The sequence below is a fragment of the Ooceraea biroi genome, chromosome 2 (assembly GCF_003672135.1).
Source record: "Ooceraea biroi isolate clonal line C1 chromosome 2, Obir_v5.4, whole genome shotgun sequence".
Lineage (NCBI taxonomy): Eukaryota > Metazoa > Arthropoda > Insecta > Hymenoptera > Formicidae > Ooceraea > Ooceraea biroi.
The window spans coordinates 8,418,409-8,433,444 of record NC_039507.1 but is presented as its reverse complement, the minus strand read 5'-3'; the positions used below and the strand labels follow the sequence as shown (position 1 = coordinate 8,433,444).

The following is a 15,036-nucleotide window of genomic DNA, read 5'->3' as shown; positions in this document are numbered from 1 at the left end:
TTGAAATCAACTTCGTAGCACGTCTTTTCAAACAAAGCGAATTAAAAATTTTTTAATATTAACATTTAAATGAAAAGTTTTTAAAAATTAAATATGAATTTCAATTTCAAACATGTTATTTTTCAAAATTTAATTACGTTCGTCAGCATAGAAATTTACTAAAAATTAAGAATGGCAGATTGAAGCACAACAACGCGTGTGTAATCAGTTAAAATCACGTTTCCATTTATCCTCGTACAAAATAGATTTGTGACGGATGAGATTGTTTTGGTAACGGAAGATAACACGTGTTGTACGGCATTAAAGTTACGATGAAATTGTCAAATAATATCGCACACCGAGAGAAAGTTATAAACGCTGACAGAAGAGAATCTAGGTCTAACATCTTATGGAATCTCACTAGTGGTAGTAATGGTTGTTCTAAAGCCGCTGCTATTGTTCTCGAATTGCGATCGATGTTACATATCCCGCGAGGATTATAGCGAAACGGAAAGTTTATACGGCCCGAGAACTTGATGAATTAATCACGTTTGGTGGTCGCTTCGCAGACCATCTAAATTGGATTTTAAATTATAGCAAACAAAATAGTAATTTCTTTCCTTCTTGCATTTTACAAATCTCGCCATGAAAAAATAAAAGTGCGTTATTTGTTGGTCTCTATAAACGCGATAAATCCGATGAAACGGAAAAACGTTTGCGCGAGAAGCGTTCTCTTCCATTTTTTAACTGCCCTAAATAAAATATTATATCTGATCAATTTTGCTACTAACCGATTCTATACCTTCGTAAATAACAGAACGCAATTCGGCGTATAATTACATTGTGTATCGAAATTAAAAATATCGGAATCTGTAAAGTAAGAACGTCTTCCACTTTTGTTAATAAACATTACAAACAACACAAACCCACACGTGTAATCGTAACTCGCGTAATTATTAAATATAGCGTAAGAGAAATCCCTTTTATTTATAATTATATTTATAAATAATATCTATGCCAATTATATAGAATATATACTTCTGCCTGGAAGAGAGTACATAGACTATCTAAAATTATAAAACTTACATAAAAATATCTATAATGTCGACACGTGCGTTGCAAAACGTGTTCGACGATAGAAAGTGCTAATAAATATACAAGCTGTGTACGTATGTATATAGTAGCATTACACGTAATACGAAGTTTACGAGAAAACGGTACTTACGTCGACTCGGAGGGTATCGGCTGGTCCATCAGCTTCTCCGACACCGGAGACAGCGGATACGGCTGCACCAGCGGCTGCATCATACCGTCTTCATCTAGATAACATTTCGTATGCCGTGTCATTTCCTATGCACGCTGCCTTCGCTTACGACCACCGCGTTTCCCGATATTTTTCTAGCTCGCGACGTTATTCCCGAGGTTCGTTCTGCGCGATCGAACGCGTACACATCCCGACAACGCTTCGTAAATCGCCCAATCGCGCCATTTTGCGGGCGACAAACGACACGTCGCCGCGGATCTCGTGTGTGCGATATTCACGAATTACTCGCGAATTACGAGATGAGCGATAACGATGCGAGATAAAAACACGGAAGTCATGATCTAACGAAAAGAAATATCCGCTTCACCGCGAAGCCCGAGGATCCGGAAATTAGTGTTCTATTGCAGACGCGAGAGCGAATCGCGATGGGGCTCGAGCCTGATTTTTGGTGGTCCTTGCCGGCAACACGCGCTACACGCATTAATATCCCTTAAACGAGCGGAGTCGGGGTGCCAAGCGAGGGATTATTTCACAGATCTTCTCCCTTTTCGCCCCACGGACTCCTTGGGCGACACTCGCGAGAAACGCTTCTCCAGAGGCAGGTTTTACGAACATCTGCCTTCTCTATGTTCCACGCGAGAATTTTAAGATGTCAGAGGTGTTTTCCGAAATTATATATAGCGCGAGATTTCGTGTCGCGGTTCGCGAGCTGAAATTCAAGCGGAAGCTCGATAATACCGGGTGTTATCAAGTTACCACAGCCTTCGCGTAGAATCGCCTGTAATTGCTCGTCGTAATTAGCTTAGCGGTACGTCGCGTATGAGTTTTCCGGTCGTTCCTTCCGGGGCGCGCGTTAAATTAATCGCCGTTCGATCGCGAACACGAGTTTAACTCGGGGAGAACATAACGCAATTACATGTGGGACAAGCGACGTTCGTCTTGCACTCCTGTTTGGTATGGGGACGTTCCGCAGGGTCGCAGTCCCCAGAGATGGCACCAACGCCGTCTCTGCATTCGATCGTCCTCGTCCGTATTCCGGTGCCGCAGCTCGCGGAGCACTGCATAAATAAAAAGTTAAAATGCACACTCCGTGTAGAATTGTAATAAGATGCAATGGGGGCCGATGAAGAGCGAGGAATAATACACGCGCTTATAACAGCCGAGGTAGAACGAAGTTCGCGTGCGGAGACGCCAGCAATTTATCGTGCGCGCGGGGCAATTACGTTTGTTTAAGCGAATCGAAATAAGAACGGTAATGTTCGCGGTGATGTAACGCGAGAATAATAATCTACGTGTGACGTAATTGCAATTTTATGATACGAGAGTTACGCGCAAAGATCGATTCATAATTAAGTTGCTCCGCGATTAGACGAATGTAAAACATTTATTTGATACATTTTGCTGTTCCGTTAAAGCTCCCCCATTTTGACGATGTTTCATCTGGCTTGGCTTAACGGAGAAGTACGAAACAAGGCCATTAAAAAGTCCATTTGACAAAGGATAAGTCAGAAGACTGCGGTGTACCGCGGAAAGTAGGGAAAGATGCAATCGAAACTCCTCGCGAGGCATTAACGGGACGGGCAAGTTGGCGCACGAAACACTACATTCCGGGCTACGCTAATACCAAAGCACAGTTTAATTTAAAATTCCGCCGGATCTCGCATTTTCGGTCCTAATTTCGCCGAAGTCTCGGAAAGTCTCGTTCGAGACACGTTGCGTTCTCAAGTTTTTCGCTCGCAGCGAAACCTCGCGAAAGAAGGTGGCGAAAGAAGAAAGAACGAGGGACAAAGACGAAGATTCCAAAGAAGAAACTCTGAGGAAGGAGATAAAGAAGAAACGCAAAAGCCATCGTTCGGGAAAGAGGTCGGAAGTCGAAAAGGTGACGCGAAAGAAAGCGGCGATCTCGCGCGACTTTAGGCGCCGTACTTTCTGCCCCGGCATTTCCTCCTCGTCTCTCATCATGCCTGATCCTTCGGGTTCCTTCATCCTTCATCCTTCATCTCTCTGCGTCTGTCTTTGCTTTTCATCCCGCCTTTCCCCGTTCTCACGCCGACCGAGCTGGTATATAACTCGGAAAGAGTCTCGACGGGGTAGGGGAGTGCTTTAAGGAGCCTTGTGCTTTCAGTTCAATATTTGCATGGCTGCCGGGTGCTCACAAAAGAGAGAAATCTATCAATTCCTGTCTTCTAGAGGCCCTCGCTCCTCCGCTCGCGCACTCCGCAGCCTCGGATGAAATCATTACCGTGCTACACGGCTGACGGGCAAGAGCTTTATGTATCGCTATCAGAAAGGGCGTCGGTTCCCTGGATGCTGCCTGGATGTTGCGTGAGAGGAAGAGAGAGAGAGGGAACGAACGGGGACGAACTATTGTGTATTGATCAGAAATGAAGCGCCGTAAATCACGGGAGCCGCGCACTTTTGCGTGCACATGACTGGGAAGATTTACCCGCGCTTTAGCCGGCATCCCGTGTAATGCACTCATTGGCCTGCGTGGGGTGTGCGAATGAGCGTAATGGGGTGGCGATTTGTTGTTCGTGCTCGCGCGCGAGACAAATAGCGCTCGCTCTCTGGAAGATTGAGATATATGATGTTCCGGTGCGCTTATAACTATCTGTCAATTGCGTAAAATAAATATCGCTGCGGTATGTACGGTGCTCGGGTATTCTTATAGCGATATCCTGCGACAGAATCTCCTTAAATAATCGAGGCAGTAAATTTTTAAATGAAAATAAGAGAAACGATTCGTGCAGTAAAGGTAAATATAAATTCTCGCGTTAAATAGCTTTACCGTTTTTATTAACACATTTGAATTTTATGAAGTCAAGCGTTCTTCATGAAACGATCGAATAATTGACCCGAACGAGATTTTACGACCGCCCTTTTTTAACATTTTTCAAAATTCATTCCGCCCAAGCGAATCGATAAGCAGAAGAAAAAACAACTTGAAGAGATCCTGCCACCAGTATAAACTGATAAACTAGTATTAGCACGATCGCGGCCAATGGTCAGCGAAATATTATGGCGGATACACGCAATAAATACACATCTAGTGCAACGAGGCGCATTTAGCGACCTCATGAATAAACCATGACGTCTACATTCCGCGAGGAAGTTACGGAGATTTTTCCTTTCACGTATCTGCCAAGAAACTTCAGCTCGCTCGAGAGCACGACTGGTGTTCACGGGAAACTCGTAAGGACGCCATCCTTTACTGCTATCTTCCCGGGCGTTCATCGTCATGTCCTTATTTATGCAACGGGGTTGCATTCTTGAGGATCATGAGGGGCCATTTTATCCGCAGCGGGTGTCCTCAACGAGGACTAACCGGACAAGAATCGCGCGAGTTTACGATTCGCAATAGTTTCACAGTGTGACAAAATTGATCTTCGAGAACAGATATCCGGTCCGCATCGACTCATGTGAAATCTAACACTTCGATATTTTATTCGTGCATTTCGAAAACTAAAATAAAATTTGCTAATTTTTAAATTATGTTATTTCATGCACGGTTGCGTCTATAATAAGAAACGTCGATGTCATTCTGTTGATAATTTCGAGTTCGATTATTTGGCATTTGCAATTCATGTTTCTCGTTTATGATTTAAAATCTGTTTATTGAAAATATTCTTGCAATCGTCAGTTTAATATTTGAGTTACAATACCTGTCCTGTATCAAATCCTGTTACAATAATAAAATGTTATAATAATAACGCGGGCAATATAAACGACCCAGAAAAAGAGCATTCTGCAGGCGGTGGGAGAGCAAGAGGGATTTCGATCGTGGAACTGAACTCTTTCATGCGATGCAACTGCGGTTCAAGAGCCAGAATGTGCGCTCGGGCGAGGTTTCGGGTCGAGTTGGAGGAATTCCAAGTAGATAAGTACCGCGCGTTGTCGGACATGTAGAGGCGCGCGACACTTTTATTGCGGCATAAATTTCAATTGAACATTGTAAGAGAGTGAAAAGCGTGCGCGTTCGATAGCAAGACTTGGACAAGTGTGCGTGCGTACACGCGTGTTCACTAACTTCCTCGGATGTTACAGCACCTGGCATTCGTCATAAAGTTGCGACCGAACGACGTGGCGCAACTCATCTCGCTTACAGTACCGAAGACCAAGTCGGCGCTTGAACGACTCCTAGCACGCCCTGATCTCGACGACGATGTCCCTTCGTCCATCTGAGCCGCGTGTACATTCGTTATCCGTTATTTCGCTGAAGCGAGACTTCCGGGCAATCAGCGAGCGACTCGAGACAGAGGGAATCGACGTTGCGCGACCAGTCGCCTCGCGATGAAAATTCTGGAAGGCTTCCAGGCAGAGTATCGATTTTTCGGATGTAAGTGCTCGGGCATCGCGACAAGAAGCGGAACCGGGAGGAGGTTGGTAGAAAGAGAGAAAAAGAGAAAAAAATTAGAGGGGACAGACATGGGTTGTTTGAGCGTTGTGCCAAAAAGTATTGTGTGCCAGCGAACCGGCAATGGGTATCAGCCGACTTGTCCGAACATTGTGCAATATGTATCGTGGGCTTTTGAAGTGCTCATGCACGCGGCCCAATTTTGGTGGAACTTTTGGTGAACGGAACGCGTATGCGCGGCGTTTCCGGCCCGTCCATCGCGTAAATTTATCCGAGCACTCTATGTTTTATGCAGATGTTTTACGGCAACTCCGCATCTCTACCCTACGGCTTCTTGTGCCTTAAATGTAGCTCATGATATATTTAACGGCTGCAACTCTGCGCGGAACTGATGAGCGCAAAATGTTGTTTTCTCGATTGGAACGGTGTTAATCTTGGCTCTTTCGCAGCAAAACTATGAAAATATGAGCGATCCGCGTACGAATATTGCATTAGGACTACATTAGGTCGAATTAAATTTGCAGCAAATGTCATTTTACTTGCTTGAAATAATTTTAAACAAGTTCAATTTTCCATTTGAATCCTATTTAACTTAAGTAAATACTCGCGCAGTTGAGATTTTTCAACTTGAAAATTATGTTTATAATAAAATATACACATCTACGTTTTCATTAGTAAGAAAAGAAGCAGAAAAAAAATATTCGCAGAGAGCGCGCGAGAAAAAGCTAGAAAAGAAAAGAGATGAAAAGCGGTGATTAATTTCAATTATCTTAAATCTTCTCTTTTCTACACATTCCTTATGTTTCATCCTTATATTTTTTTCTTTATAAATTGCCATTCTCTGAATTTGAGATTGCCCGATAAGTCGGGGTGCATTGCGCCCCGTCATTGACCGAGATACAGCAAGCGGAGTTTGGCGGCGCGCATTAAATCTCGAAATCGGTGCGCCGGAATCGGAGTTCTGGAATTCCTCCAGGAACCGTCGCGATTTTCGGGGTACGCGCGGGCCAGCCGCACGAATAAGAAAAGTGCGGCTATTGTGAGCGCTGCGCCAGGAAGCGTCGAGACGCTTGCGGGCGCCGCGCCGTACGTTGTCGGGGTGCCCGAGAGAGAGGCGTGAGTCGAAGGGGATGCATTCTTTCCCTCTCCCCGATATCTGAATCGCATTCGTTACGAGCGGCGACGGCGACGTGCAACGTTAGCACGTTCTCGGAGACGACGTACATCGTGCATCGAACGCGAGGGCGAATCGCAGCGATGGCGATGGCCTTACGCGTTTATCCAGTTGTAAGGGTGGATGTATGTATGCTTGGGTGGTACATTATTCATGCACGCACGTATGCACGCACTGCGAATGCACTCGCACGTGTTTCGAGAGTGACTTCGTTGAGTAAAGGGAGAGTCCTCTCTCTCTGAGAAAACACCGCGCGTCTTCTCGGTTCCCGTGCATTTCCCTCACATTTTCCTTCCCTCCCGCTGCCCTCGAGGGTACAAGAAACGCTGCCGGCAACTGTGCGTGCTCATTACTCGGTCGTGGTCCGTCTCGTGGAGAAGGAGTAACTCTGTTTTATTCAGACAACGGGAAATTTCAAGAGCGACGAGCTAGACTAATGTGGAAAAGAGGATTCATCGATTTGTTCCTCTTGCATCGATACTGTGGAATATAAAACGGGGAATTGTTCATGCAAATTAGGTCACTCGCTTTTCTTATCATTTTTCTTATTCTCGTCTTTTTCATTATCGATCTTGAAAAGTATCTCGAAAAAATCTAATAATATTCCATTTTTTCTGTAAATAACGCAGAAATGATTTATCGACTTTATTTGTGCGTTATAACTTTGAAAAGGAATCGCTCCCGCGTCTGAATTATTTCCGCTGCATCCTGGATAAAAAAAAAGAACGAGAGAGAAAAAGAGAGAAAGAGTACGTATTTCCGTACGTAACGTACATGATCTTCTATCTACTTATATCTCACCATCTATCGCAGCGTCTCAATTCCTCCCTCCGAGCTGGTAACAGCTCCTCGCGTCGATACACCACCCTTCCCTGCCTCTTTATCTTCGGCTTTGCTATGGAAAGAAGGGCGGGGTGGTGGTCTAGTCTTTTACCAGGCCGAGGATTCCGAGCAACGTGGAGCGTGGAACAGGGCGGCGGGGGAAAGGAAGAGTGCAAAGAGGCGGTTATTTGGCGACTAAATTGTCCTGTTTGATGTTGGTGGCTGATGTGGCCTGGAGCATCCTCAAAGAGCTCCGCCAAGGAGAATATGGCTCCGAGTTGGACGGTAGCTGGGAAGACATTTTCGCATGCTGGGAAAGAGGCAGGGGGCCACGGGTCCGGGTACGCATTCTCCTGCACTTCGCGCCCGGTTTAAACGTAATTCGTACACGGGTCGGCGGAGAGGAGCGAGGCGGTTTCGCCTGCACTTTTACCGGATCCTCGCGAGCGAGCGAGAACGTTATATGTACCTCGCGGTTTTCTTTCGCTGTCGGCGGAAAAGGATTCGCCGCGAATGGCGAACGACGCGGTGTTCCGCTCGGGCGATTCGCGATTCCTCGCCTGCGAGGAAATCCGATTTACTCGTCGAGAATGAAAGAGAGAGAGAGAGAGAGAGCGCGCGAGAGAGAGACAGAAGGGAAGGAGGAAGGAAGAGAGTGCCGTTCTACCCTCTGCTCGTCTGCTACTCGATACAATCGTGTGCGCTGGGAAAAGCACAGGTATGTCTCTCTCTTTTGCCACACGGAGCAAAAGTGCAAGCCAGTTATTGAATCACGATGTTCCTTTTTGAGAGCACGTCTTGAAAAGAACGGATATTAGAACGGTTCTCGCCGAGTATTCGGTTAATAGTTTTACCAGCGCCCAGGAAGACCAAATATGTATTCCATGGAAACATATATCTATATATTTAATGGGAATCTTTATGGAATACCGTAAAAGGGCTTCGTCTCGCATCAAGTTACAGAACCGTGAGTTGACTGCGACTTGAGTTTGCAATCGATTTGTCTTGCAAAATTTTCCGGGACAGGCGAGAATGTCCGAGAAAGACGGTGGCTGGAAGAAACCGAGCGCGGATGCAAACCGCACAACCGGTAGCGGAAATGTTTCGATCTTTTGTGACTCGCCGACCTCCTTTCCCGCTCTAGAAACCCTGAAGTCGTTACACCGAATAAAAACGCACGGATAGCCGTGCTATTTCTCGACAGCTAATGAACCAAAGAAAAATGGAATCCGCTAGTACGTTGGGCGAAATTTATTCCGCTCAAGAGATGAAAATAAATCGTCCGCCTCGTTAACCAGTCCGATACCAATTCTTTATCGTAAAAATTAAAAGCGACGAGTGCTGAGCCTAATGTCTTCAAGTATACCGATTAAAAAAGAAAGTAATTCATAAATTCATCAACACGTTCTGAAAATTTCGCTGCTCCTGTCATTGCATTATCTTTACGTAATTTTATGTACTTTTCGCCGGTCGGTCCATGTACAATTACAGCGTGCACGTGGCTTTTGAAGACAGTCGCGTTCTCTCGCAGAAACGGAGAAATACGGTTGGATGATGACTGAAGGAGAGGAAGGTTACAGCTTCGAATGTGTTTCTCGTACCGAGTTGGCGTCGTCGAAAGCATCGTGCAAATCGCGCGCGGTTGTTAATTTGCTTTGCCTTTAAGCGTATACCCTGTAACTCTGCCGAAAAGGCAGTGAGAAAGAGAGAGAGAGGGAGAGAGGGGGGGGGGGAAGGGAGAGTTTTACACATCCGTGATATTATCGCATGATTAAAAGCTTCGCACGTTGTCACACGCGTTTGTGTCCAAGCACGTATAATAGGGCCGTGTTATCTGCTGGATTTGCAGATAAATTAACGCGAGCTTTGAGTAACGCGAATACCGTTGAGACTACTCGGAGAGTGCCTTTAATCGAGTCCACTGATTGTGAGATCTTTGGGTACGTCGGTAACGTTTACGTTGCAATCTCGAGTTATGTTATCGCTGTCAGCGATTTCATCGTCATTGATTCATGTAATCTCTGTTTATTGCTATATCCGTTATTTAGAAATTGATCAAGAATTTGAAAATTTAAAAATTAAAGTGTTAACTAAATACCTTTCTTACTATCATTAGAGATAATAAAATAAAATAAAATGTACAATAAGAACTTTCAAAAAAGTAAGCTGGATTCTAAGCTATATCTAGATATTTTTCCTTATTAATAATTTCATAACAACAATATATCTATAATGATCGAGATATTTGCTGTCGTTATCCATCATCTTCTGTCATCTCAAAAAATGACAATTTTTGAATAAATAACTGATAAAATTATTGTGTAAGAAGACCTTTTTTGCAAGATAGATATTTGTTCTCAGTTTAATTTTCAAAATGTACATTAAATTCCAAATTCTATTTAAAGACTTAAAGACTGAAGAAATAAGAAACGTAGCTTTGGAATTCCCTGATTACATGATGTTCATGAAACAATTTAAAAGTAATAAATAAATTATCACGAAGCAACGCGCGCGCGCGAAAGAGAAAGAGAAGGAGGAAACACTGACCCACGCGCACGTGTCTTTGCATTACATTTTTGATGAACGCTAATTGGTGTAACAATCGATTATACGAGCATTAACTTTAACAGGAAGCATTCCGCAAGACGCGAGTTACTTGAACCGCTCATTTCGGACGGGTAACAACCCGGTAACACTTACACGGAGGGTAAAGGGAGCGTGCAAATCGCGCGCTACCATTAACCCTGTTTCCCTCTCTGGCCAGTACGTTTCACAGTAAAACTCGGTGGCGGAGATAGCGAGCGTGCACATACATATACGTATACCCTCGCGTACTGGACCACGACGCAATCCTAAATCCGTGATTGTGGCCGCGAAGGCTTAGCATTTTCAACCCCCTCCCTATAAATGATACGAGCGAGGCATTCGACCACCCTCGTGTCTCCACCGTGTGCTCCAGTATCGGCCAGCGCGTTTTACTCGCGTAGAATTGCATGCACTCTCTCACCTCGCTCCATTTATCGGTCTCCCACATCGGGCAGGACACGGTGTTGCAGGTCTCCTGAGTGCGCGGTTTGTGCGTGCCGCCGCACTTGTGGTCGGGCAACTGCAACGATAAGGATTTAATGTAAGTCCACGCGAACGTACAGACGTAAGCGGGTTAACGAAACGTCCCGGCAACTTCGGGACGTTTTCCTTCTTTCCTCATGCGCACGTGGCACAAAGAAGTCGGTTAAAAGTCAACTTTTATGATACGTCAGGATAACGATGTATTGATGAGTAGTGTTCGATCGATCGATGAAATTCTTTCTGAGAAATGATTAAATCAGATAGGATTTATGATGGTAAACAACAAGATGATTTCGTATTGTATAGATGAGATGAACGAGATATAAGAAAGCTCGAGTTTTGTGAGAAGTCTTTATGTTATAGTTATGGTTTTTAATTATAAATATTAAATATAAGTCTTTAATAGATCAAGGAGATGCTGCTTGTTTTAAGAACGGAGTATTAATAGTCGTTTTATATTGAAGAAATAAAAATTGAAATGATAAATAAGACAATTAAATACTGTAAATCGAACTCGATTTTTCATCGTCGGGATTGACGAAAGCTCAGTAACAAAACTTGAATACTCAGGGAACAAGGATCTGTCTCGCCAAAGGTAGATCAGCTTTAAATACATCGAAATTCTAGCTTGAGAAATATTCAGGGATGGTAGTAAGACACTTGCTGCACACAGACGTGTACTCTTTATGGACGTAGATGCACGCGCGTGTATATGTATGTGTGCGTGCGGGCTGTTGGATGGACGAGTTTTACGGTGAGCAACGGCGTATACTCTCGCGAGCAGCTCTTCGAGTTTAAACGAACCGAACTGGGTTAGGGATCGTAGAATCCTTCCAAGATCGTCGCGAGAAGCGAGAGATAGGCGTATGCAAATGTGACTCTTCTCTGCAGACACGCATACACACGCACACGCGTGCACAGAAGAGAGGAAAGTACGACATAAAATTTCGCGAGATGAGAGGAATGACTAACGTTCCGTTTGCGCGGAAGCGTGGCGGAATTACGGCGTGTCTAACGTCAGTGGCGAAATGTGAAAAATGTGGCGTTTTATCGTGTGCACGCGTAACGCTGATTCCGTCACACTGGCAGATTTATTTCTGAAAGATTTATTTGTCTTTACAACGTAAAGTTCCGTCGCATCGACGCGTCTCCCCCCGGCAAACGTGTGCCACGCGCATGGAGATATATGAACATTTAAAGTTTTTCCGGATCACGCTATTTTCATCAATAATTATTGCAGATTGATATTACGTGTGTTCGAGCAATTTGGATACTTGAATTTTTTGGATGCGATTTTTGAATTGGGATACTCGTTATACAAATGTGAGGAATTCGTGAGAAGCTGCGCGTATTCTGTTGCGGCAACAAATATTTAAAGTAATTTATTAAATTCGATAATAAGAAGTGATAAAAGAGGATGATAATGTCAAAAATAATGTCAAAATAGATAGAGGATAATATGCACACACCAACATACACATTCATATACACAGTTATGTAATAAAGCAGTTTACAAAAATAAAGGGGTCGTTAATAATGACGCGGTAAACACAAAAAAAAACAATATATCGCTGAAGAACATTTAGAGGTATCAAGTAAAAATTTCTCAGTTGTATTTCAAGAATTTTATATTATTAAAAGATATGTAAGAATATCTCGCAGTTTATCGAGACTGACGAAAACAGCGACGACTTTATTATCATTAATAAGTTCATCGTACATTAATAAGTCTCTCTCAGATTTACCTTTGTGGTTTCGTTTCCATTCTCCTCGATGCAAAAGACGGATCTCGTGCGCGATCCGCCGCCGCAGCTCGCGCTGCACGCACTCCATTCTCCGCTCATCCATCTGGAAAGACAGAGGAAGAAAATCGCTCAAAGTGCCTGTACCACTTTGCCAGTATATCCGAGTTTGTTACACCGCGGACTTTGTTGGCGCAGCCCGCTATTGCAACCACATGCAGTGAAGTCGTAACGTCGTGCGCGCGCCAGTAAAATCCGATTAACATTCCGTCCGTGCTGGTAGCGAAACGCCTCCGACTCCTCTGACGACAAGCATTTTATTTAAGATCAAGATGTAAAGAAAAAAAAAGAAAAATAAAGGAGTCATGAAATTTGCGACGTTTATGATTCTAGGAAGGCGATGTATACTGCACGCGCGCGTTTGAAATACCGCCGAGTGTTCTCATCGATATGCTTCTCTCCGTCTCTCTCTCGCTCTCGTTCTCTCTTTCCTGCACTCTCTTTTTTTTCTTACATTGATGGATACGTTGACTTTTCACGTTTGACTTTTTGTTATTTATCGAGCGTGAAACATTTTCCTGCGGCTACCGAAGTTTCCGATAGGCGCGTGAAATAGAATATCTCCTTCAAGCTACATGTTCAAATTCAACTCTAAAATCGATCATTGTCGAAAATTTTTTCATCAGTTTCATTTAAAACACATCTACAAGTGTATGTACAAATAAGCACTTTATTTGGATTATATCTTTAAATATTCTTTTTAAACGAAATCTCTAAATTTCAATTTACATCTTTTTCTGAAAGAAAAAATTGCTTTTTTCGACGCTGCAAAAATTTCCATGTCACGAGTTGACGAGAGAGAATCGATGGATAAACGCCAAATAAAGCTTTTCTTTCAACGCAACGATGCCGACAACCGCGGATACGTCAAGTTTAAAACACGCCGAAACGTTTCTCTATTAAATTCTCCGCCGATGCCTTTCATGGTCTCCGGCTTCCAATACGCATCAGCCAACAGTCACGGAAGCCATGAAAGAAAAGATACTGATTTTCACCAATCACTTATGCACGGATAACAAGAGTAGAAGCGGCTCTCATCGGGCCAACAGGCTTTTTATGAAACTGTCAAAGTCACTCTCGGCATTTTTCATGCACGACGCCGTAAAACTGTTTCGCGTACGAGCGATTGCGCCGAATGACAAAGTGAAATGGTAAACCCTGCGCTCGCGTCTGGACCACGTTGGGATATCGATCATCGATTATCGCTGACCTTGTCGATCCCACATGCTCCCTGGGGCACATTTTCTACACGTGATCCTCAAAGTCATCTTTGATGCGCTCAATTTCCGACATGGCGTGTGCATTAAAACGTAACCGAGGGTATACGTTCGCCGGCAGCCGCGATCGTACACGTAAAGTGGTTCCCAAGATCTGAAATTAATTGCTGGCAACTTTTTCAATTTCTCTCGCATTTTGCGTGCCTCTCCCTTGGAAAGGAAGGAAAAGAGAGAGAGGGAGCTAAAAGGGAGGAAAAAGCACACGCTCGACATGTACGCTGCGTCGTGCGGATCCCATCCGATCGATCGATCGCGCTAACGGCTCTTGGCTTTACGACGTAAAGCTAGTTTACGGTGTAACGCGTATACCAATATCCGCGATGAATCCGTAATGCGTGTGTCGACGTGACTGTATTTTTTAGGTCCTCTCGTACGTCAAATTGAAAAACGCTGCGCTGCGATCCTCGCTCGTGGAGCGCCCGACGATTTTTTTATCTTTATCTTTTAATAGAAACATAAATTACGTCGTGCTTCACTTAATGGCGCCGTAATACCGTTTACTGTGAAGAATGAAGTAACGTGCAAAATCGTCATGTATAGATTTCTCTTCAGCTTCAAGCTTTACGCTTGACAATGTTAATAATTTTCATACGTAATATAACTTACGTATAACAATGATCTCGCTATTATTTGAATAGAATTTACATTTTTGTAGCATTTAATTCATTGCGGGCCAGCTCTTTATGTCAACTCAACTGGATCGTCCAATTTTGAATATTCATAATACTCGTTCGGATATAGGTTTATACCGTTTGCTCAATCAGCACGTAGTAACTACTGATAAATCGTAAAATGCGATTAAATCGTAACTTCCTGATAAATCGCATCCGGATTGCCACACGGTTGCGGTTGCTTTCACGGATCAGAGTCTCTCCAGGGAAAAGCTCGCTACCGAGCTCGGTTGATCTCTTCGAATTAAATGCGACCGAACTTGCTTGTATTAGCCGCTGACCGATTCGTCGTTAGACCCGTGTCGCTGATGATTTATTAATTACGTAATCGGGATGGCGATACTCTGTACGATAGCGTCGCCTCCAGTCTTGATCGCCACCCGATACGATTTGACAGCGTCGGCCTGATGATTGACGTCGCAGGCACACGTGCGCACACGAGGTAACGATTTTCTTGATTTTCGCGCAATCGATTGATCGAGTGACGTGGGAACGGATCGAGTGAGACGTATTACACGTCGGAACGTCCGCCTGATGAAACGCCAGCGAGCGCGTTGACCGAGCGCAATGTTAGACGCGCAATGTCCCTTATATCCCTTGCGATTCCTACTTACCAATCTCGCG

General features: G+C 44.1%; 1 protein-coding gene across 2 annotated transcripts in view; it reads right to left on the bottom strand.

The window, feature by feature from the left end:
* LOC105276818 (protein madd-4) overlaps positions 1–15,036 on the bottom strand; it is a 201,945-nt gene that overhangs the window by 9,256 nt on the left and 177,653 nt on the right. For both annotated transcript variants that reach the window (XM_011334745.2, XM_011334746.2), the window contains exons 8-11: positions 12,408–12,510; positions 10,601–10,699; positions 2,160–2,301; positions 1,205–1,298 (exon numbers count right to left, since the gene is read on the bottom strand). In XM_011334745.2, coding sequence (XP_011333047.1) covers positions 1,205–1,298; positions 2,160–2,301; positions 10,601–10,699; positions 12,408–12,510 — 438 coding nt within the window. The remainder of the gene's footprint in view (positions 1–1,204; positions 1,299–2,159; positions 2,302–10,600; positions 10,700–12,407; positions 12,511–15,036) is intronic.